Genomic DNA, 16,269 nt, shown 5'->3' with positions numbered 1-16,269 from the left:
AACGATTTGATACCGACGATATTCATAACAAAATTATTATACAACTTGGACTGTTCAACCTCCTTATCAGTTCACCCAAGGAATCTGAGCCGTAATGGTTTTTGTTTTTGGCTTGTCCAAGCATTACAATCGGCGAACTTTCGACGCAAAATCCTCTTATTCACGCGATATTTCTTCCACAAGTGACCGAAACCTTGACCTTAACTCGAAAACAAGTCGTCAACATCTTCTAAAAGCAACAAAAGAACAAGAGAACAAGGAAATCTTCTTTCACATGAACCTGACCTTTTCGGTTAGAAACATCTATTTCGATTTTGTAGTCATTTTTTCATATACATATAAATATACAGGATGATTCAAATAAATAAAGCTGCTGATCAGAATAGTTCATGGGGTAGGTTCAACCTCAGTATATATTCAAATATTTCAATAATATATTATGGAACTTATCAGTGACAAGCCATACTAAAAATGAATTGCGCATGTGCAGATGTTAATATAACGGCGGCACTATTAGTGAAACAACTGTAATGTGTGTTCCATGTCTCTTTAATATCACAATATTAACTTTGTCCTGAAACTGATTGAATTCTGATCAGCTAGAAAAACTGTTTCACATCGTAAATCAATGTAGGTACAGTCAATACTAAAGTTGTGCATTATTATAAAAATTTTTAAAATATGAAATAAAATTAAAATTGAAAGACTTAGGTAAGTCAAAATTTGACGTAAAGTGATTTTCTTAACACCCTATATATTTATAGACAGATCGATTTTTCCCCTGCCTATATTTCTTTCGACCGTTTTCTTTATATTGAGTTTTAAAAATGATAAATAGCAGCAAATGTCAAATTCTCGACTGAAATTCGAAGTGCTCGTTACAATATACAAGCAAATATGTCTTATTATATGTCTGTCTATGTCTGTTATTCTTACCATGAACCATGCGATATTCTGTCAAAACATAGAAAATTCCATCTCGAGACACATTTAAGAATCTAGAAAAACGATTTTGCGAAAGGCAAATAATGAGAAGAAAAACAAATGTTGTTAATAAAGATGAAGAATTAAATTTCTTATCCATCTCACAAGGTTCGCCCGGTAGCACTTTTTTGAAATGAAAATTTTGTCCCATGACCCCCATGGCTCCATAAAAGCCCCGACTTAACGCCTCTTGATTATTTCCTAGGAGTTATTTAAAAAATATTGCGTATAAAAGTCCAGTTACAAATTTTGATTATTTACGCCTTAGAACAGCGGCTGTAGTTAACAATATTAATATGAATGATAACCAATATATTCAAAATGTTTTAGATAAAATTGAAATTGATTATAGGAAATGTAGAGCTAAATGGAGGTCATATAGAAAATCACTGATTTTAATCTTATTGTTTTTAATTCTATGATAGCAATAAATATCGTAATTTTTTATATGTTTTTTGCATTTGTAATTTTTAAAACGAAATATGAAGACAACGGCTAACACGAGTCTAAACAATATATATTTCTGAAATCAGGCGTTAATCGTAATTGTTTACTACTATTGTAAGCTGGATGTGAATGGAAATGTAAATGTATTGGCAATTTCATGCACCACGAAAATAGCAGATATATTACAATTTAGAATATTATAGTAGAAAACAACTACAATTGGATCCAGCTGATAAGAGCTAATAGACTCAACACCGGTTTTATCGAGCCTTCTTCCAAACAGTCATCACAACTTAATATAACACCAAAACTTATTGGCCAGGTTTTGAGACAACAAAACAACGCATATAAAAATCCGTAAACAAACTGGATCAAACACAGTTTTTATGCAATTGGCAATGAACAACCAATATGAATCCAAAATACTTAACAAAATCGATTGTGTGGACATTTTTCCTCAAAATTTAGGACTCGGAACTTGGAAAATTGCGTTACTTCTTTTCAACAACTTTTCAGGCATTTCCAATACCAACAGATTAAACTATTTGCCGTTGGAAACTAACGCGAGAATTATTCGTACTCAACTGGTAATTATACTGTTTGCAGTAAAACTTACAAATTTACTTAGTTCTGCCTTTGGAAAGCTTTTTACCAATTTTCGACATGTTAACAAAAATGTGAAACATTGTAAATTTTACCTTTGGTGCATTTTAATTTATTCGCCATTTCCCATGTATTGGAAATATGTATTTGTAACTTGTTGAGCTGCCGATGTAAATATGTGTATATTAATGTGCGTTAATTCTCATAAATATTAGTGATTAAGTGAAAATATATCAGTTTTTCAATATCCAATGTAAATATTGACACTGTAGTTGGCATAGTTTATGATTTTTCAAATTTACATGGGAAACGAATCCCATTATTTGCCACTTTTTCCGCAAAAATTAGAAAATCATTTTAGTTTAGTAAAGTATGTGTTGCAGTTGCAGTTGCAGTTGAAAATATTCACCAAATGGATGCAATTTTTATGAGTGAATGATGCAAAACGCTATAATCGATTATCCTTTTTTTTTGTTTAAAACGCCCATCTGGTGGGAAGAATTGCCATTTTGAATATTTCACCTGGATTGGCAATAGGCGAACACTTTAAGCAAGAGTGGATGAACATTTCCAGCTTATCGAGCCTAATTATTTATGAAAAATAATATTTATTTAGGCGCTTGCAGTAGCAAAAGCAGAGAAACATTTTAATGATTTAATTAGCGGTCCAAGCTAGGAGATCACGAGACTTCTCCGATTAGCTGTAATATGTGCAAATTCCATCCGAAATTATCTTCAGTTTGAAAGATTTTTCCAAAAAAACCTCCATAACCGAGTTATTCGTAGACAAGAAGTGAATGATGCAACTTAATGTTCAAGGAAGTATTTCACTGTTCGCAAAGTATTTTTCAACAAGCCATTAACAGTGCGATTACTATCAGATATTTAAATTGGCCCCTTCATAAGTGGATTGTAATTATTGGCGGTTTGTATCAGATCGTGGTCCGCTCGCATCTTATTGCTAGTACATGAATTAATAAGGAATCCGGCAAATCTCCAAAGAGGCCTTATGATATCCTCAACCTTAATTATCCACTTGTATTAAATAGGATGGGGTTTGAATGCGAATCACTTTTTACTTTAGTGTATCATGCTTCATAGTCAATTATTCGGTAAGTATTGGGTAGTACAAGTAAGTGAAAAATAAAACAATATTGTGATCCGCGTATTAAATAAATTTTCAGAAAATGTGCACAACTTTTTACGTGGTTTTAATGATTCGACATAGTCACAGCATTGTGTTTAATTTGGACACATTTCGATTTAACTCTTTTCAATTGTTTGATGAGGGTCCCCTCAACTGCCTTAGTGATTGATTTCACACTGAAAAAATATTCAATGGAACTGAAATCTGGTGACTCGGGAGGCTATTTTATTTACTTTTGAATAATGTCTTAAGCAAATCATTCTCAACAAAGAACTTTTTAAATAAATTGCCTCAAATTCCCAATATGTTTTTCATAAAGCAAATGACTCAGAAACTCATAAAATGCGCAGCAAAAAAATAAACGTAGTTTTTCAGAATTGAATAAATAATAAATGTATGTAAATGGTTTGCTAAATTTTGTCGTTTGCTAAAGGAAAATTTGATCGACTTGATTCAAATATTGACACTTTATTTCGTTACTTTAAACTTACTCTGTTCTATGATAGATGCATCATCAAAACGGCCTTGTATAGACAAATCTGAACTACATGAGTTTATCGTTATGTGCTGGCAAAGTTACGGTAACATCAAACAAAGAAAATGAAAGTGAGGTATTCCACAAAGCTATTCCAAATACTCCCATTTCTGGGACGCGTGTGAATTTACCATGGCTTTGTTTAATTACTGATTTATCGCAAATTAGATACTGATGGAAAATTATATCCCCAAGAGGAAGGCATACACCATAGCGGGCTAATCGAATAGAAACTAACAAGGCAATAGTGTTGCCTTGAAACGCCTTTTATAGATCATTATTTTTATTTTAGTCTTATTGTTTCGCCGTCGTTTTAATTGCCATCTTGATACGTCTTGCACATAAAACTGTAGTTCATAACAAACAAACAAAAAATAATCACAACAGAGGCAAATTAACAGGATTAAGCGATAAATTCAGTATACAATAACTCAGTGAAGTGTTAATTGATAATTATTTGAATAATGCGACTGGAAAATAGGTACAGTAATTGTTGATCTTGCCTGCATGTAACCAGGATCATAAATTCATGAAAGAATTATGTTTCTTTTTCTGTGAAACGCCCGAGGCGCCGCCAAAGCAAGCTTAGACATTTTTCCCGACCAGTGAATGGCTGCACCTTTATTATTTGCATTATTATTAAATTATTTACCTTATATATAAAACACCATTAATAAAAAAAAGTAGTTATTTGAGAAATCCCGTAAAGCGATTTGAACTGACTGGGCACGTATTATCTCCTCATAAATGGACGATTGGTATAGTACAATGGCCTGGAGCAGTTTACATTGCAAGATAATTATTGCACTTTAATCCAGTTTTAAGTCCGAATAGAACACCGTAATCCACGATTATTAAATGGAACTCAGAGAAACTTCAACAAACATTTGTTCAACATCATTTTTACTTTCATTTTTGGGCTTTTATATAACTAGTTATCTAAACTTTCAAGCTATTCAAATTAGAGCATGCCACAAACTTCAAAAAATTGTGTCAGCTGATTTATCTCTTCAGTGAACAAGCTTCAAATAATTTCAGTGAAACGCACTGCCAAATCAATGTAAATTCCAAGAAAAGTTATATTTATGACGAGGTAGGTACTTGACAGCTAAATCCCAGAAGTCGAAGTAATACTTTCGCTGCCAAGAATTTGACTTTTTTCTATAGTAAAGGAATAACGCTCAGGTGTCAGCATTCCAGCCAATCAACTGTTATAAATTACAAGTCAAAACATAAAAACGCTTTAATTGAATAATGCCGGTCTTTAAACTGTTTGGCCACGACAATTACCAGATTTAACTCCATCGGAAATTTGTTTCGCTGAAATAATAAACGCATTTGGTACTTGAAAGGTTCAAAGTTTACAAGACAGAGAAGACATATCTGGTTAGTCCGGTGTTTTTTATGATACATTTATACTTTAAATTTTTTTCTAAATCATTCAATAACATTTTCGAGAATAACAATCCAGGATAAAAATTGTATGCAATTCTTGTCTAATTAGCGGAATAGTTACGAGTCAATAAAAAAGTATGCAATAATTGATACAATTATCAGAGGTATTTAATGTATTATTTTAATATTTATTTAAACTCCTCATGACACTTGTTAATCGCAAAAATTGGTTAAAACACACCATGACGTATATTTATCTTCTACTTACTTCTATATTACGTATCTTTAGTAAAGTAAAATTTAAAATGGACAAGCACACACGACTATAACATAAAGGACAATAATTTTCAGCACAATATAAAATCAGAGAACCTGATGAAGTCGTTAACGTCAAAGATATAAATTCTTTAACATTCTGAGGACAATAAAAAAAGCAAATGAATACTAAATGTGTAGGTTTAATGGCAAATTGAGCGGCTTGAAGAACCACTTTTCGTTACAAATACCATTCAGAATAGATAAGCGGCTATAAATCCACGCATAAATGAAGAAAAAAAATAATGCAAGAAAGCCGAAACATTAAAAAGGCACCATGCTGAAAGGCGACACACTGACAATGTAACATAATAAAATAAAACAGACCAAGGCTTCGAATTATATTTGAAAAAAATCACTATTAAACTACTTTAACAGCAAGGAAATGTTGCTAAAACTTGAGCATATTAATTGGAAACGATACACAAAATTTGAAAATATGTAAACAATCGGAGTTTGAATAATCGCAAACACATTTTAGCTGGATCATCGATGTAACAGTCTGGCGCTGGGTTATAATTGCGTATGTTAAGTAAGAAATTGAAACAAATTTGGATTTTTATCTTCCTTCCCTCTTAGATAAGAGCAAACGTGAAGAACTTTTAGCAAAATCTGACATCTGTTGGATCACATTTCAACTATAAGAGCATAGCCAGGTGTTTTACTTCCGGGCATATTGAAAACGATTTCAAAACTTGATAGGTTGATTAGGTATGTATTAACTTGTATCGATCACTAAATTACCACAGTTGATTTTTTCATGCTAATTGTCGGTTTGCTTCAAATGTCATGAGCCAAGCTTATTATCATGTAGTTATATTCACAATAAAACAGCATGTCTTCAAATCACTATCGGCAGTCGAATATTCGTCACTATTTGCAACAAAATATAGAAACGATTCTCGATGTATCAACTAATTATGCGCATTTTCTAGCCAATACTTTCAGTATTTTAGACTTTTTTACATACAAAACATTTGCAATTTTCTAAAATGCAAACAATTATTTCGTTGCTTTAAGAAACGATAATCAGTTACAAACTAGAGCTTTCTATTTTAGGCTTAGGCTTTTGGATAAATTGTACCACTTTCATCAAATGATGTTTGTAATACTGCAAGTGTCAATATTTCTTGAATGCAACAGTTTTTGTGTTCGTCTCCTTTAAAGTCACAAAAACTTTGGAGATTTTATTTTACAATTTAAACCATTTTTAATTTTGACAAGATTATACTAATTTATCAAGTAAGTGAATTTCCAACAGTCCTAACTTTTTAAACAATATCTCTTTTCTCAAAGTAAGAAAATCCTGGTTGGAGTTTTTCAGATCTATAACCTATCGACGAAATTGTTAAAAAAGACGAAATTGACTGAATCGTTAGTTAAGACAAAAAACCAAATTTTTCACGCAAATACCTAATGATGGGTCGAATTCGAAACGGGCACATTATATAGAGCAAATTTTCCGCTTTCTAATGAAAAACATTGCGCTTTTCTCGCTCCTTTGGCTGAGGAGAAATTAATTGTTGAAACAAAACTTGCATGATTCAGTCAGCTCGATTTTTAACTCACCGCGCATTTTTCTCAAAAAAGCTTATAATTGACTCGAATTCGAAACTGACAGACTATATAGAAGAAACTTTCTTCTTTTTAGTGCAAAATACACAAAGCTTGCATCATTCCGTCAGCTATTGTTTCAAGATATCAACGTGATTTTTTCTCAAAAATTGCTTATGATGTCTCGAGTTCAAAACGTTCGAATTAGGCAGAGCAAATTTCCCATCCGTTGGTTGAAAATAAATTAATTGCGGTAACAAAGCTTACATGATTCTGTTAATTGCATCAAGACAATCCAGGCACATTATTCTCAAAAATGTGTAATGATGGTTCGAATTCGAAACCGGTAGGGTTTCAAGAGTCTAATGCAAAACGGCGCGCCTTTTTCCGCCTTTCATTAACGAGAAATCAAATGTTGAAACAAGGCTTGCATTACTTTGTCAGGTGGTTATACAAATATTTTTCTCAACAAAACCTGATAGGACTCAAATTTGAAACTGGGTGGATTAATTTAACAAATTTTCTACTATTTAAGGCAAATCATCGCGCCTTCCTCCATTGCATTAGGAGGAATCCTTGCTTAAAACAAGATTTGAAGCGTTGAAAATCGCTCGACAGACACCCTACCCTGTATTAAGGAAATTTACTACTTTAATCAAAAAAAGCTATTCTAATAATTTCTTGCAGCGAAAAAATCTGTTTACATTTTACAGCTGAATTAACACAGCCGACATTTAGTCGTTTTTACGAATTATCCGCGTTGAGCAAGACCGAAAAGGCAGATTTCCATACTTAACGCGCTATCTGGTCTAAGATCGCACCATATACGTTAGAATAATAAATAAACAAGTCGAAGGCGGTAAATTAGTTGCATTATTAGTATTTGACAGTTGTTTTGCCGTAAATAGGAGCAACTCGAATTATTTTAGAAAGCCAGACAGAACCTCCCTAAAAGGTGGATGACGAAACAATGGTAAATGAGCATTGAAAAACTGTCTAACAAAAGAACGCCAAAGGTCAAAAATGTATAATAATGTAAATAAGTGTTTGTGAAATAGCAGATAATTTAGAACGTTGATATTTTAATATTTGTAAATTTAAAAACAATATAAACTCCTGTTCAAACTTTCGCTCAACACTGTGATTGTTTATTAAACTTTAAACACTGAATAAAAAACACATTTAATACAAAAACTATTTCAAATCTTTTTGGCCCGAATACTAAGGATTTATATGTATTTTTTTAAGTTCTTTAATAAATAATATATTATAAAGCCAAATACAAAATAAGAATTGACGGGTTGCCTTGCCTCTCAATGTATAGTCTGTCCCAAGCTGTTTAATAGTGACGCAATAATAATTCACATTTCTTAAAGTTTTAATGTGGATATTATTTTCGAAACAACTAGACCTGATCTTCTATTTGCATTCCAGCGACACTTGACAAGAAATACCACTTTCCAATCAGCATTTCTACGGGGCTTTTATTTTTATTGTCAAAAAATGGAAAGTAACTTTGTATGTCTCTACCTAAGCCATTAACTTTGTACTTCCGTTCCGTAAAGCGAACATTGTTGAACTTATAAATACTCTTGCCCCCCACGTAAATAAATGCAAAATATATTAGTTTTAAACGTACCCTAACGTATTTTCGTTTCCGTTTCAGCACCGACAATAATACGCTAATAATACGGGCAGGGCTCTGTTTGGATGTGTGCTGAAATATCATCCTACTTTTCACTCAAATTATCAAATTGAATATTCATTGAAAACCGCTATAAAGTTTAACTAGAAAACGGCTAACTTTTTCCTTTAACACTGAACACTAAAACAGTTTGGCAAAACGGGCCAGGAATTGACGCGCAAGCATTATCGCGCGTTAAATTAACATTAAAAAATCCATTCAAATCTAAAGGTGATTGACAAAGGAAGTAAAAACGATATATTGTTATTCTATTCTGGTCTATTAACCAAACAACTATTTCAGATATTCAAAACGTTTCCCCGACGAAACTATTTCTATTTCAATCTAAATGTTTTTCATTGTCATTTCAAGTCGGTTTGTTCCTGTTTCTACAGATAATTAACGTCGCAACAAACTAGACAGAATTAAAATTGATATATCTCCTTTATTAGCGGGTAGTAATGATCCATTTTGCGAACGCTGTGAATAATTCGAACGCATTCTGCATGGGCGGAATGCGTAACACGATGATGCTGGGAATTTCGCCTGGAATCCAGCCTTGATGGGACAAGATGCCATATCTTCGAAGTGATTTAATTATGGCTTAGTTCCTTTCAACGAACAATGACTGTTGTGGATCTTATGGAATTGACTGAATTACAGAAATGGACGGAACAAAAATCGGAGAATGCAAGGTCTTGATTTGCAGTTAGGATAATGAGATGATCATGGTGCGCATCAATCAGTATCTTCGTGGTAATTTAAACAGAGCTTTTCCGCGTTACCCACACCAATATCCACAACTATAATATTTATTAAGAATTTATCTAAATTTTACATATTTTTAAGATGTTATAGGTCCACGTCTGCCACTTTCACATATGTGAATCAATATGCTCATAAGATACGAGAAATTTATTGCCAAATATATCCAAGTAACCAGTCAAATCACAACAAAAAAAAGACTTAAGCTGGTGCATGTTGCAGGAAAGGTACATATCGACACCTCCACATGCTAATTCCCACACCGACATTGGATAAAAGCGATTTTTTGCCATTTTCACACGAAATACTTTTGGTTTTAACCCGCAAACATATTACTTGATACGGTTTACTTAACAATTTCTTGCAATTCAAAACTCTACCACATAAGGGGGTAAGCAATATGTAAGAACAAGCCAATGTCTGAAACTTCAATAGGATTTCGGTGTTAATTTCACCATTTCTCGGTTTCAACGACTAACTACTAGGTAAATTTTCGATTTTAACAATCTTATCAAAGTGATATAAATGAAGGTATTTCTTGAAAGCGGAAACATGCAGAAAACTTCTTAAATTTTTTCCAGCAAATGTTCATAGTTGTAGTGCTCTGTGTAATAATTTGCTTGGTGACATTGGTTGAAACTGATGCGGTTTCGGGCTTTTATTTATGATCTTTTATCTCCCATAAAAATCGCTTTGATAAAAAAAACCATCCGGATCAGTTTAGAATTTTCCGTTTTTGTTTTTCGTTTCGCGAGAACGTTAGGAATCACGAACTCAAATCAAGAAGTAAAAGTGATCGCTTTCAGGATTCATATTTGCTAGAAAATGTAGCTCAGAATATTCTTGAAATATCCAACTTTAATAAACCGTTCCCAAAAAGCATAAGAGACCTTCCTCCTGGGCGGTTGAAAGGTAAGTTGGGGAAAATTCTCATGTCAAGGACTTACTACGTCGATACTACTTCATGTAAAAATTTGGTTTGCTATGTTCACATATTTCTGTTTTATGTAGTTTTAAGTTCCTGTTCATGTAATTTACATTTTTTCGTCCTTTAAAAATTATTTCAAATTTTTATCAATGTGTGTATTTTGTAACAATGCCTAAGAGAACTAATACATTATTTTTTCTTCTTCGTCTTCTATATCTGGAGGTTACTAATCCTTTTTAGCAATATTTTTTCTAGGTTTTTAGGAAATTATTAATCGGAAAAACTTTCATAGAAGCCTTCACACATCTCTCAATTTCATTATTATTTTTTCTCCCAAAGTAATAAATAACTTTCCTTAACTAATTACACCCAGGCACCGAAGTAAGTAATTGTTAACAGAATCTTTCCTAACGAGTATGTAATGAACGTTTCAGTTATTTAAGAAACATCTTGTAGGTACGGTTTCGACCACTTTGATCAACTTGACCGCATTACAAAATACAGGTCATAATCAGCATTCGATGCGAAAATCAAATGTGAATTTGTCTATTTTTGCTCGGGTAAAACAAACAAATTCATTATCGATCAAAACTCTTGAACTCTTGACACAAAACTCGAATTTAAATAGTTTCCTTCTTACAAGCTCGATAAAACGCTTTCGTAAAAGCCGACTAACTCTGATAACTGAATACTCCGCTTAATGTTTGCTACTAAAAGCCAATGACGATTTTTTGCAATTATTACATGCCGGCCTGTTTGATGTTTCCCATCAACCGGCAAAACGCTCAATTAAAAATGTTGGAATAATTGGAACGACTGTTTTATTTAAAATAATACGTTATAAATCTTTACGAACCACAATCCACAGGCCAGGAGTATTAGGAGATAAAACAGTGTTGTTTTATGAGTGTTTACAGTGTGTATAACTATGTAAAATTAGTATGAGTATAAAATAATACGCACTAGTTTATATTAATGGCTAGTATAAATCGATCGTAAACTTTTCACGAGAAAACGCAGTTAATTGAAGAAGGCCGAATTGGAAGTTCGAAGACGAAAAAGCCGCTCCGAAAATTCTAGGACGACGAGAATATTATAATACAAAGTATGTCAAAAGTTTAAAATAAGATAGCGGCGTGTTAACCGTTTGGATAGTTCAGATCAAGTAAAACAAATTCAATGGAAAGTTTATAATACGAAGATTTTCTTTTATCTCAACATGGATTTGCAGCTAGATGGATTTTAAAACGCAAAAAATTAGACAACGATGGCTAATTAAAGATGTGCCAAGTATCTGAAGAATCTCATTTTCCTTTGCATAATTTAGCTAAATGTTCCTTTTCTGTCCTTAGAGTTTGGAAAATTTCTTGCATTATTTAAAATATACCCGGGTGTATGTATAAAGTTCGACCACAAATCCTTGGGTCGAAACTGGAGGATTTAATGTAATTTGTCTAATCTGAAAATTGCCGGGCTTTGAAATACTGTACCAGAAATTAGAGTGGTATTTCGGAACCCGTCAACTTTAATATCAGCGACAAATTAGATTAAATTGTCACCCCAGGAATATGGGAGAATTTTATACAGACTGGACGATTTTTTTCTTTTTCTGTTTTTTTTTATGATTTCTGTTTAGTAAGATATTAGAATCCACTAATAGTTTATGTTACATTTAAACAGTGTACAATTTTGCCAAAATATTTTACAGACACGCCCAAAACAGTACCACTTTTTATAATCTTTCAAGTGCGATTGTAAACAGCAGAATATGCCCAACAGCCCGATAATGTTATTGAATGGTAAACAAAGGTCTGATGATTTGTCATGTGACGTTTTACAAAGGATTTTTTGGTATTTAATACTACGCAATACCGTCTTATCGAATATAACGTGCGGACATGATTCAACGCAGGTGCCATTCGGTCTGTTACAGTAATTTTGCTCGAGATAAAGTTTTCAAGCAGACCCATTGTTGTAAGCACAATGGACCATATTAATTTGCCAACCATTTACGTATTGTTGTCGTTTTCTTTTTGGTTTAGAAAAACAATAATACGAAACTTAAGTGAATGACAATAGAATGAAACAAAAATCGCAAAAATCAAGGAAAAAAATATATCTGGACGCAATGAATGTTTACCAATAATAACGCTAGCAAACTGTGTATCTATCTGGATATATTAGGTAGAGATCAGCCACAAACAAATCAATAGCTGTGATGTTTTCACATCGATTAACGAATCATAATCACTATCGGTGACTAACTTAAAAATAAACTGTTGATCACAAAGTGATTTCAAAGAGCGACTTATACGGGGTGTCCCGTAAACACATCATCAAAAGGGTACTGCGATATTCAGCGATATCGATGCGATATTTGCGAATCAAAAGAAGACGATCCGACCTAACTTTTATTAACAGAAAATGTCTGGCTCCTCTGCTATTGATGGTCAAAGTTCTTCAAAAAAATTATTTTTTTCGAAATATCGGGAGAATGGTACGATGTATTTTAGTGAAACTCGCTGATTTGATGAAACAATCGAGTTCAGCCGTTTTGGACAAAAGGTGAATTATTGAGTGTCGTGGTACAAAAACTACCAGAACTCTTTATTTGGTGAATGGAATCAACTCAGTTTTTTTGTTGATGCACTAATCATTTATTCACAATTTTGTGCTCTTATATCACAAAAAAAAAATGAAATAAGAAGACACGACATGAATTAAGATAAAGAGTACTGTTGTAATTCAAAGAAAATTCACAATGTGTGTTATAATCAAATATTAAATATTAATTTTCATTCACTCATATAGAGCATAGAAAAACGGAATTTTAATTTTATTATTAAGGAACTAGACAGAGTGTTTCTCAATGTAAGTGGGCATTTCCAGGAATGAGGCTCATGTTCAGATTAAAAGTTTGTATGCCTGAAGATGGAAATAAGGCTTAATTTAAAGTAAGTGTTTGAGATGTGGGTATTTTTATGTAGCAACATATGCAAATTTTTTACAAAGCAATTTATAGTAGAATCTTCTGACCATATCAAGAAACATCAGCAGCAGCCTACCAGTGTTTTGTCAGCACCGACATTAATGTCGATGCTAGATTAATCTCGCAAAATATCCGATTTACACTGGAATAATTACGAAACATCAAACTATTTTAAAATTCATTCAATGTTGGCAACTAATTTCAGGCAATAGAATCCACATAATCCATTTCAAAATAGCAAAATCAAGTAATTTCACTTACCACTGCCCATTGCTGACTGTCCAGCGTAGTGGCGCCTCCAGGTTGCTGGGGTTCATCTTTGGGTCCCCGAGCCACTGCCCCAGTAGGTCCAGTGGCACCCCCCGCTCCTTTGGCTTTTCCCGGTGAGAGCCGACTACCCGGTCGCGCCCCAAACGGAAAATAGGGGCCATCTGCCGCGAACGGCTCCACCGCAGCCTGCGTGGGGCTGGCCCCTGATCCAGCATATACTGGACCAGTTGGGCTTAAGCCGTAAGCCTGTAAATAAAAAAAACATTGAGTATTATACGTGTAATAATAAATGCTGTATAGAATATGTCGTAAAAGTTATCAGATGGGTTTTTCTGGATGCTTCCAGATTAATAGAAAAAATTCTCAATTGGTTTTTAAAGGGTTGCTGCGGCTTATTTGGAGCGTATGAAAACATGTTTAAAACGAACTTCGAGTTTATTTCTGGACATTTCAGCCCCTGAAGAGGCAGGTTCAACGTCAGAGGTAGTCAGCATATTAACTTAAAATGTTTAACAATGTCGAACATGCACATAGCTTACCTTCCTTTACAGTTTGTGAAAAAGGGTAAAATATTAAACCAACTGTTTTTTAAATAAAATTTTCCAAAAAGATAGTACCCTTGCGATATTGAATTTACAAAAATAATGAAGAGCGTCTGTGCAGACAAGTAAATGCCGTAACTACTTTAAAGAGCGACAAAAACCTGCTGATTAGGATCTGCTTTAATTTCTAAGCATCGCATTAGTCTTTCTAAGGGTATTAACGGAGATCACTTCGAACATTTAATAAAACAAAAAAATAAAAAAATATACAGTGTGTTTAGACTTGCGTTGGCACCATATGGGCAACTTTTTTATTATTAATGTTGCAAAAAAAAAATCTTTAATTCACTCATAATTCTTTCATAATTTCATAAGTGTCAATAATAAAGATACTTAACTCTTGAGCAAAATTCATATTTTTGATATTGCGCTTACCCAACTGAAAAAAATTAATATCTGATGACTGTATTTAAGACTGCAGATCTCTACAACATGCAGAATGTTTCATTACGCATAATTTTTCCCGTAAAATTTATATTAAAAAAGTTTCCCATATGTTGCCATCTTAAGTAGTATATTTATCTAACAAGTCCACTATTTATTAGTTAAAATTGCACTTTCAAATACATAGTTCAACGACTAGTTCTTCTGAATTCTGAAAACCGTCCACTTTTGCATTAGATAAATTATTAAAATATTACCAAGGAATCTGTTGTAGGATTGTGTAGCCTTTTTGCAGACACCATGTATAAAGCATAATTTAGGCGTCAAATTGCATTCCACCTTTTATATATGTATAAAAAAAGTATAAATTTATTAATCACATGCTTACCATTCCGTTATCGATTCCGGCATAGGATGACTGAAACACTGGTTTTTCTGGAAGTAAAAAATAAGTAAGTCACTAAAGATTTTCTAATTCAACATTTAACGGCATGTAGGTCCCAAAACAGATGCCGTTTTGGCAAATAGTACTTTTTCCTCCGATGGAAATAACTCATACCTGTGATACCCTGTACACCAATGTTTCGAATTATCTCGATTACTCTCATGTCAATATGGAGCAAAAAACTGGATCGAATTCTCTCCGGCCACGCGTTTTTAAGTTACTAATTAGTTAAGGTCCAAAATAAGTGCAATTCTTGTTTAAAGGCGAAAAAGTCCCAACACCCTGTATATGCGTGAATAAAAGATTTTCAGCAGGAACTTGAACGTGCATGTTTCAGCTCTTGTCTTTTACCGGAATTATTAAATGCGAGACAATAGATTCAATTAAAATATGCTTGATCGTTTCGTTTATTTTAAACGCATCCCCCGGGAGATGCAATGGTTATAAAAGCAGTCCAGCATAACTTGCTGTTTATGTCGGCAAATCTACCAAAATAACTTGTCTAAACAATTAGTAGTTTTAGGACCGAAGAAAGGGTCATCTTTGGATGCGCCTCGTCAGTCACAGGGCACGGCTTGAGAGGTCAAAACGTCTGCTAATGAACGCTATCTAAACGTGTCTTCTCCATCGGCTTTACGGTAAATGCGTTTACGGTCCATGGCACTACTTAAAAGTGTCACACCAAAAGGCATTAGGGCTCCGCTAGCGGAAACTCGAAAACCCCATTTCAATCATATAAACTCTGCGATCGCTTCCGGATAGCCCAATGAGGCAAATTAGGCAATTTCCCATACTTAGGTACAATGTTTATGAAAACCTTTGCATAGAAAACCAGTAATCTATATAAGGACTTAAAAGATAATTAGAACTAGTTTTGCAGTATGTGACGACGAAAATTATCAAACGGCTGGCCAAAGCAGGCAAAAAAAATAATTACAAAATTGACAAAGACTAATTGGAAGCCGGATGTGAAGTTAGATAACTTTAATTAAATTACGTGACATACAAACAATTAATTGCAATACCTGCAATTTGAATAAAAAATATTGAGCGCAGAATTGATTGGTGAAATAAGAAACAATACTGTGTGTGCAAAATAGTCAAATTTACTTTGAAATCGTGATAAGAGTTGTTTGTTACTAGTTATTGTCAAGCATATATTATGTATTTATTTTTTTTATAAAGAAAACAACGTTGGCAACATCGCAACGTACAGTTTCGG

The 16,269-nt window shown here is 33.3% G+C and overlaps 1 protein-coding gene across 9 annotated transcripts in view; it reads right to left on the bottom strand.

Annotated features, from left to right (window-relative positions):
* The window catches only part of LOC109544980 (protein daughterless), a 48,442-nt gene that overhangs the window by 28,111 nt on the left and 4,062 nt on the right, over window positions 1–16,269 (bottom strand). For all 9 annotated transcript variants that reach the window (XM_019915414.2, XM_019915417.2, XM_019915420.2 and 6 more), the window contains exons 2-3: window positions 14,991–15,037; window positions 13,608–13,862 (exon numbers count right to left, since the gene is read on the bottom strand). In XM_019915414.2, coding sequence (XP_019770973.2) covers window positions 13,608–13,862; window positions 14,991–15,037 — 302 coding nt within the window. The remainder of the gene's footprint in view (window positions 1–13,607; window positions 13,863–14,990; window positions 15,038–16,269) is intronic.

The sequence above is a fragment of the Dendroctonus ponderosae genome, unplaced genomic scaffold, assembly GCF_020466585.1.
Source record: "Dendroctonus ponderosae isolate FM_Combo_2020 unplaced genomic scaffold, Dpon_F_20191213v2 Dpon_F_20191213_6, whole genome shotgun sequence".
In the NCBI taxonomy this organism is placed as follows: domain Eukaryota; kingdom Metazoa; phylum Arthropoda; class Insecta; order Coleoptera; family Curculionidae; genus Dendroctonus; species Dendroctonus ponderosae.
This window is presented reverse-complemented; position numbering and strand designations above follow the sequence as displayed.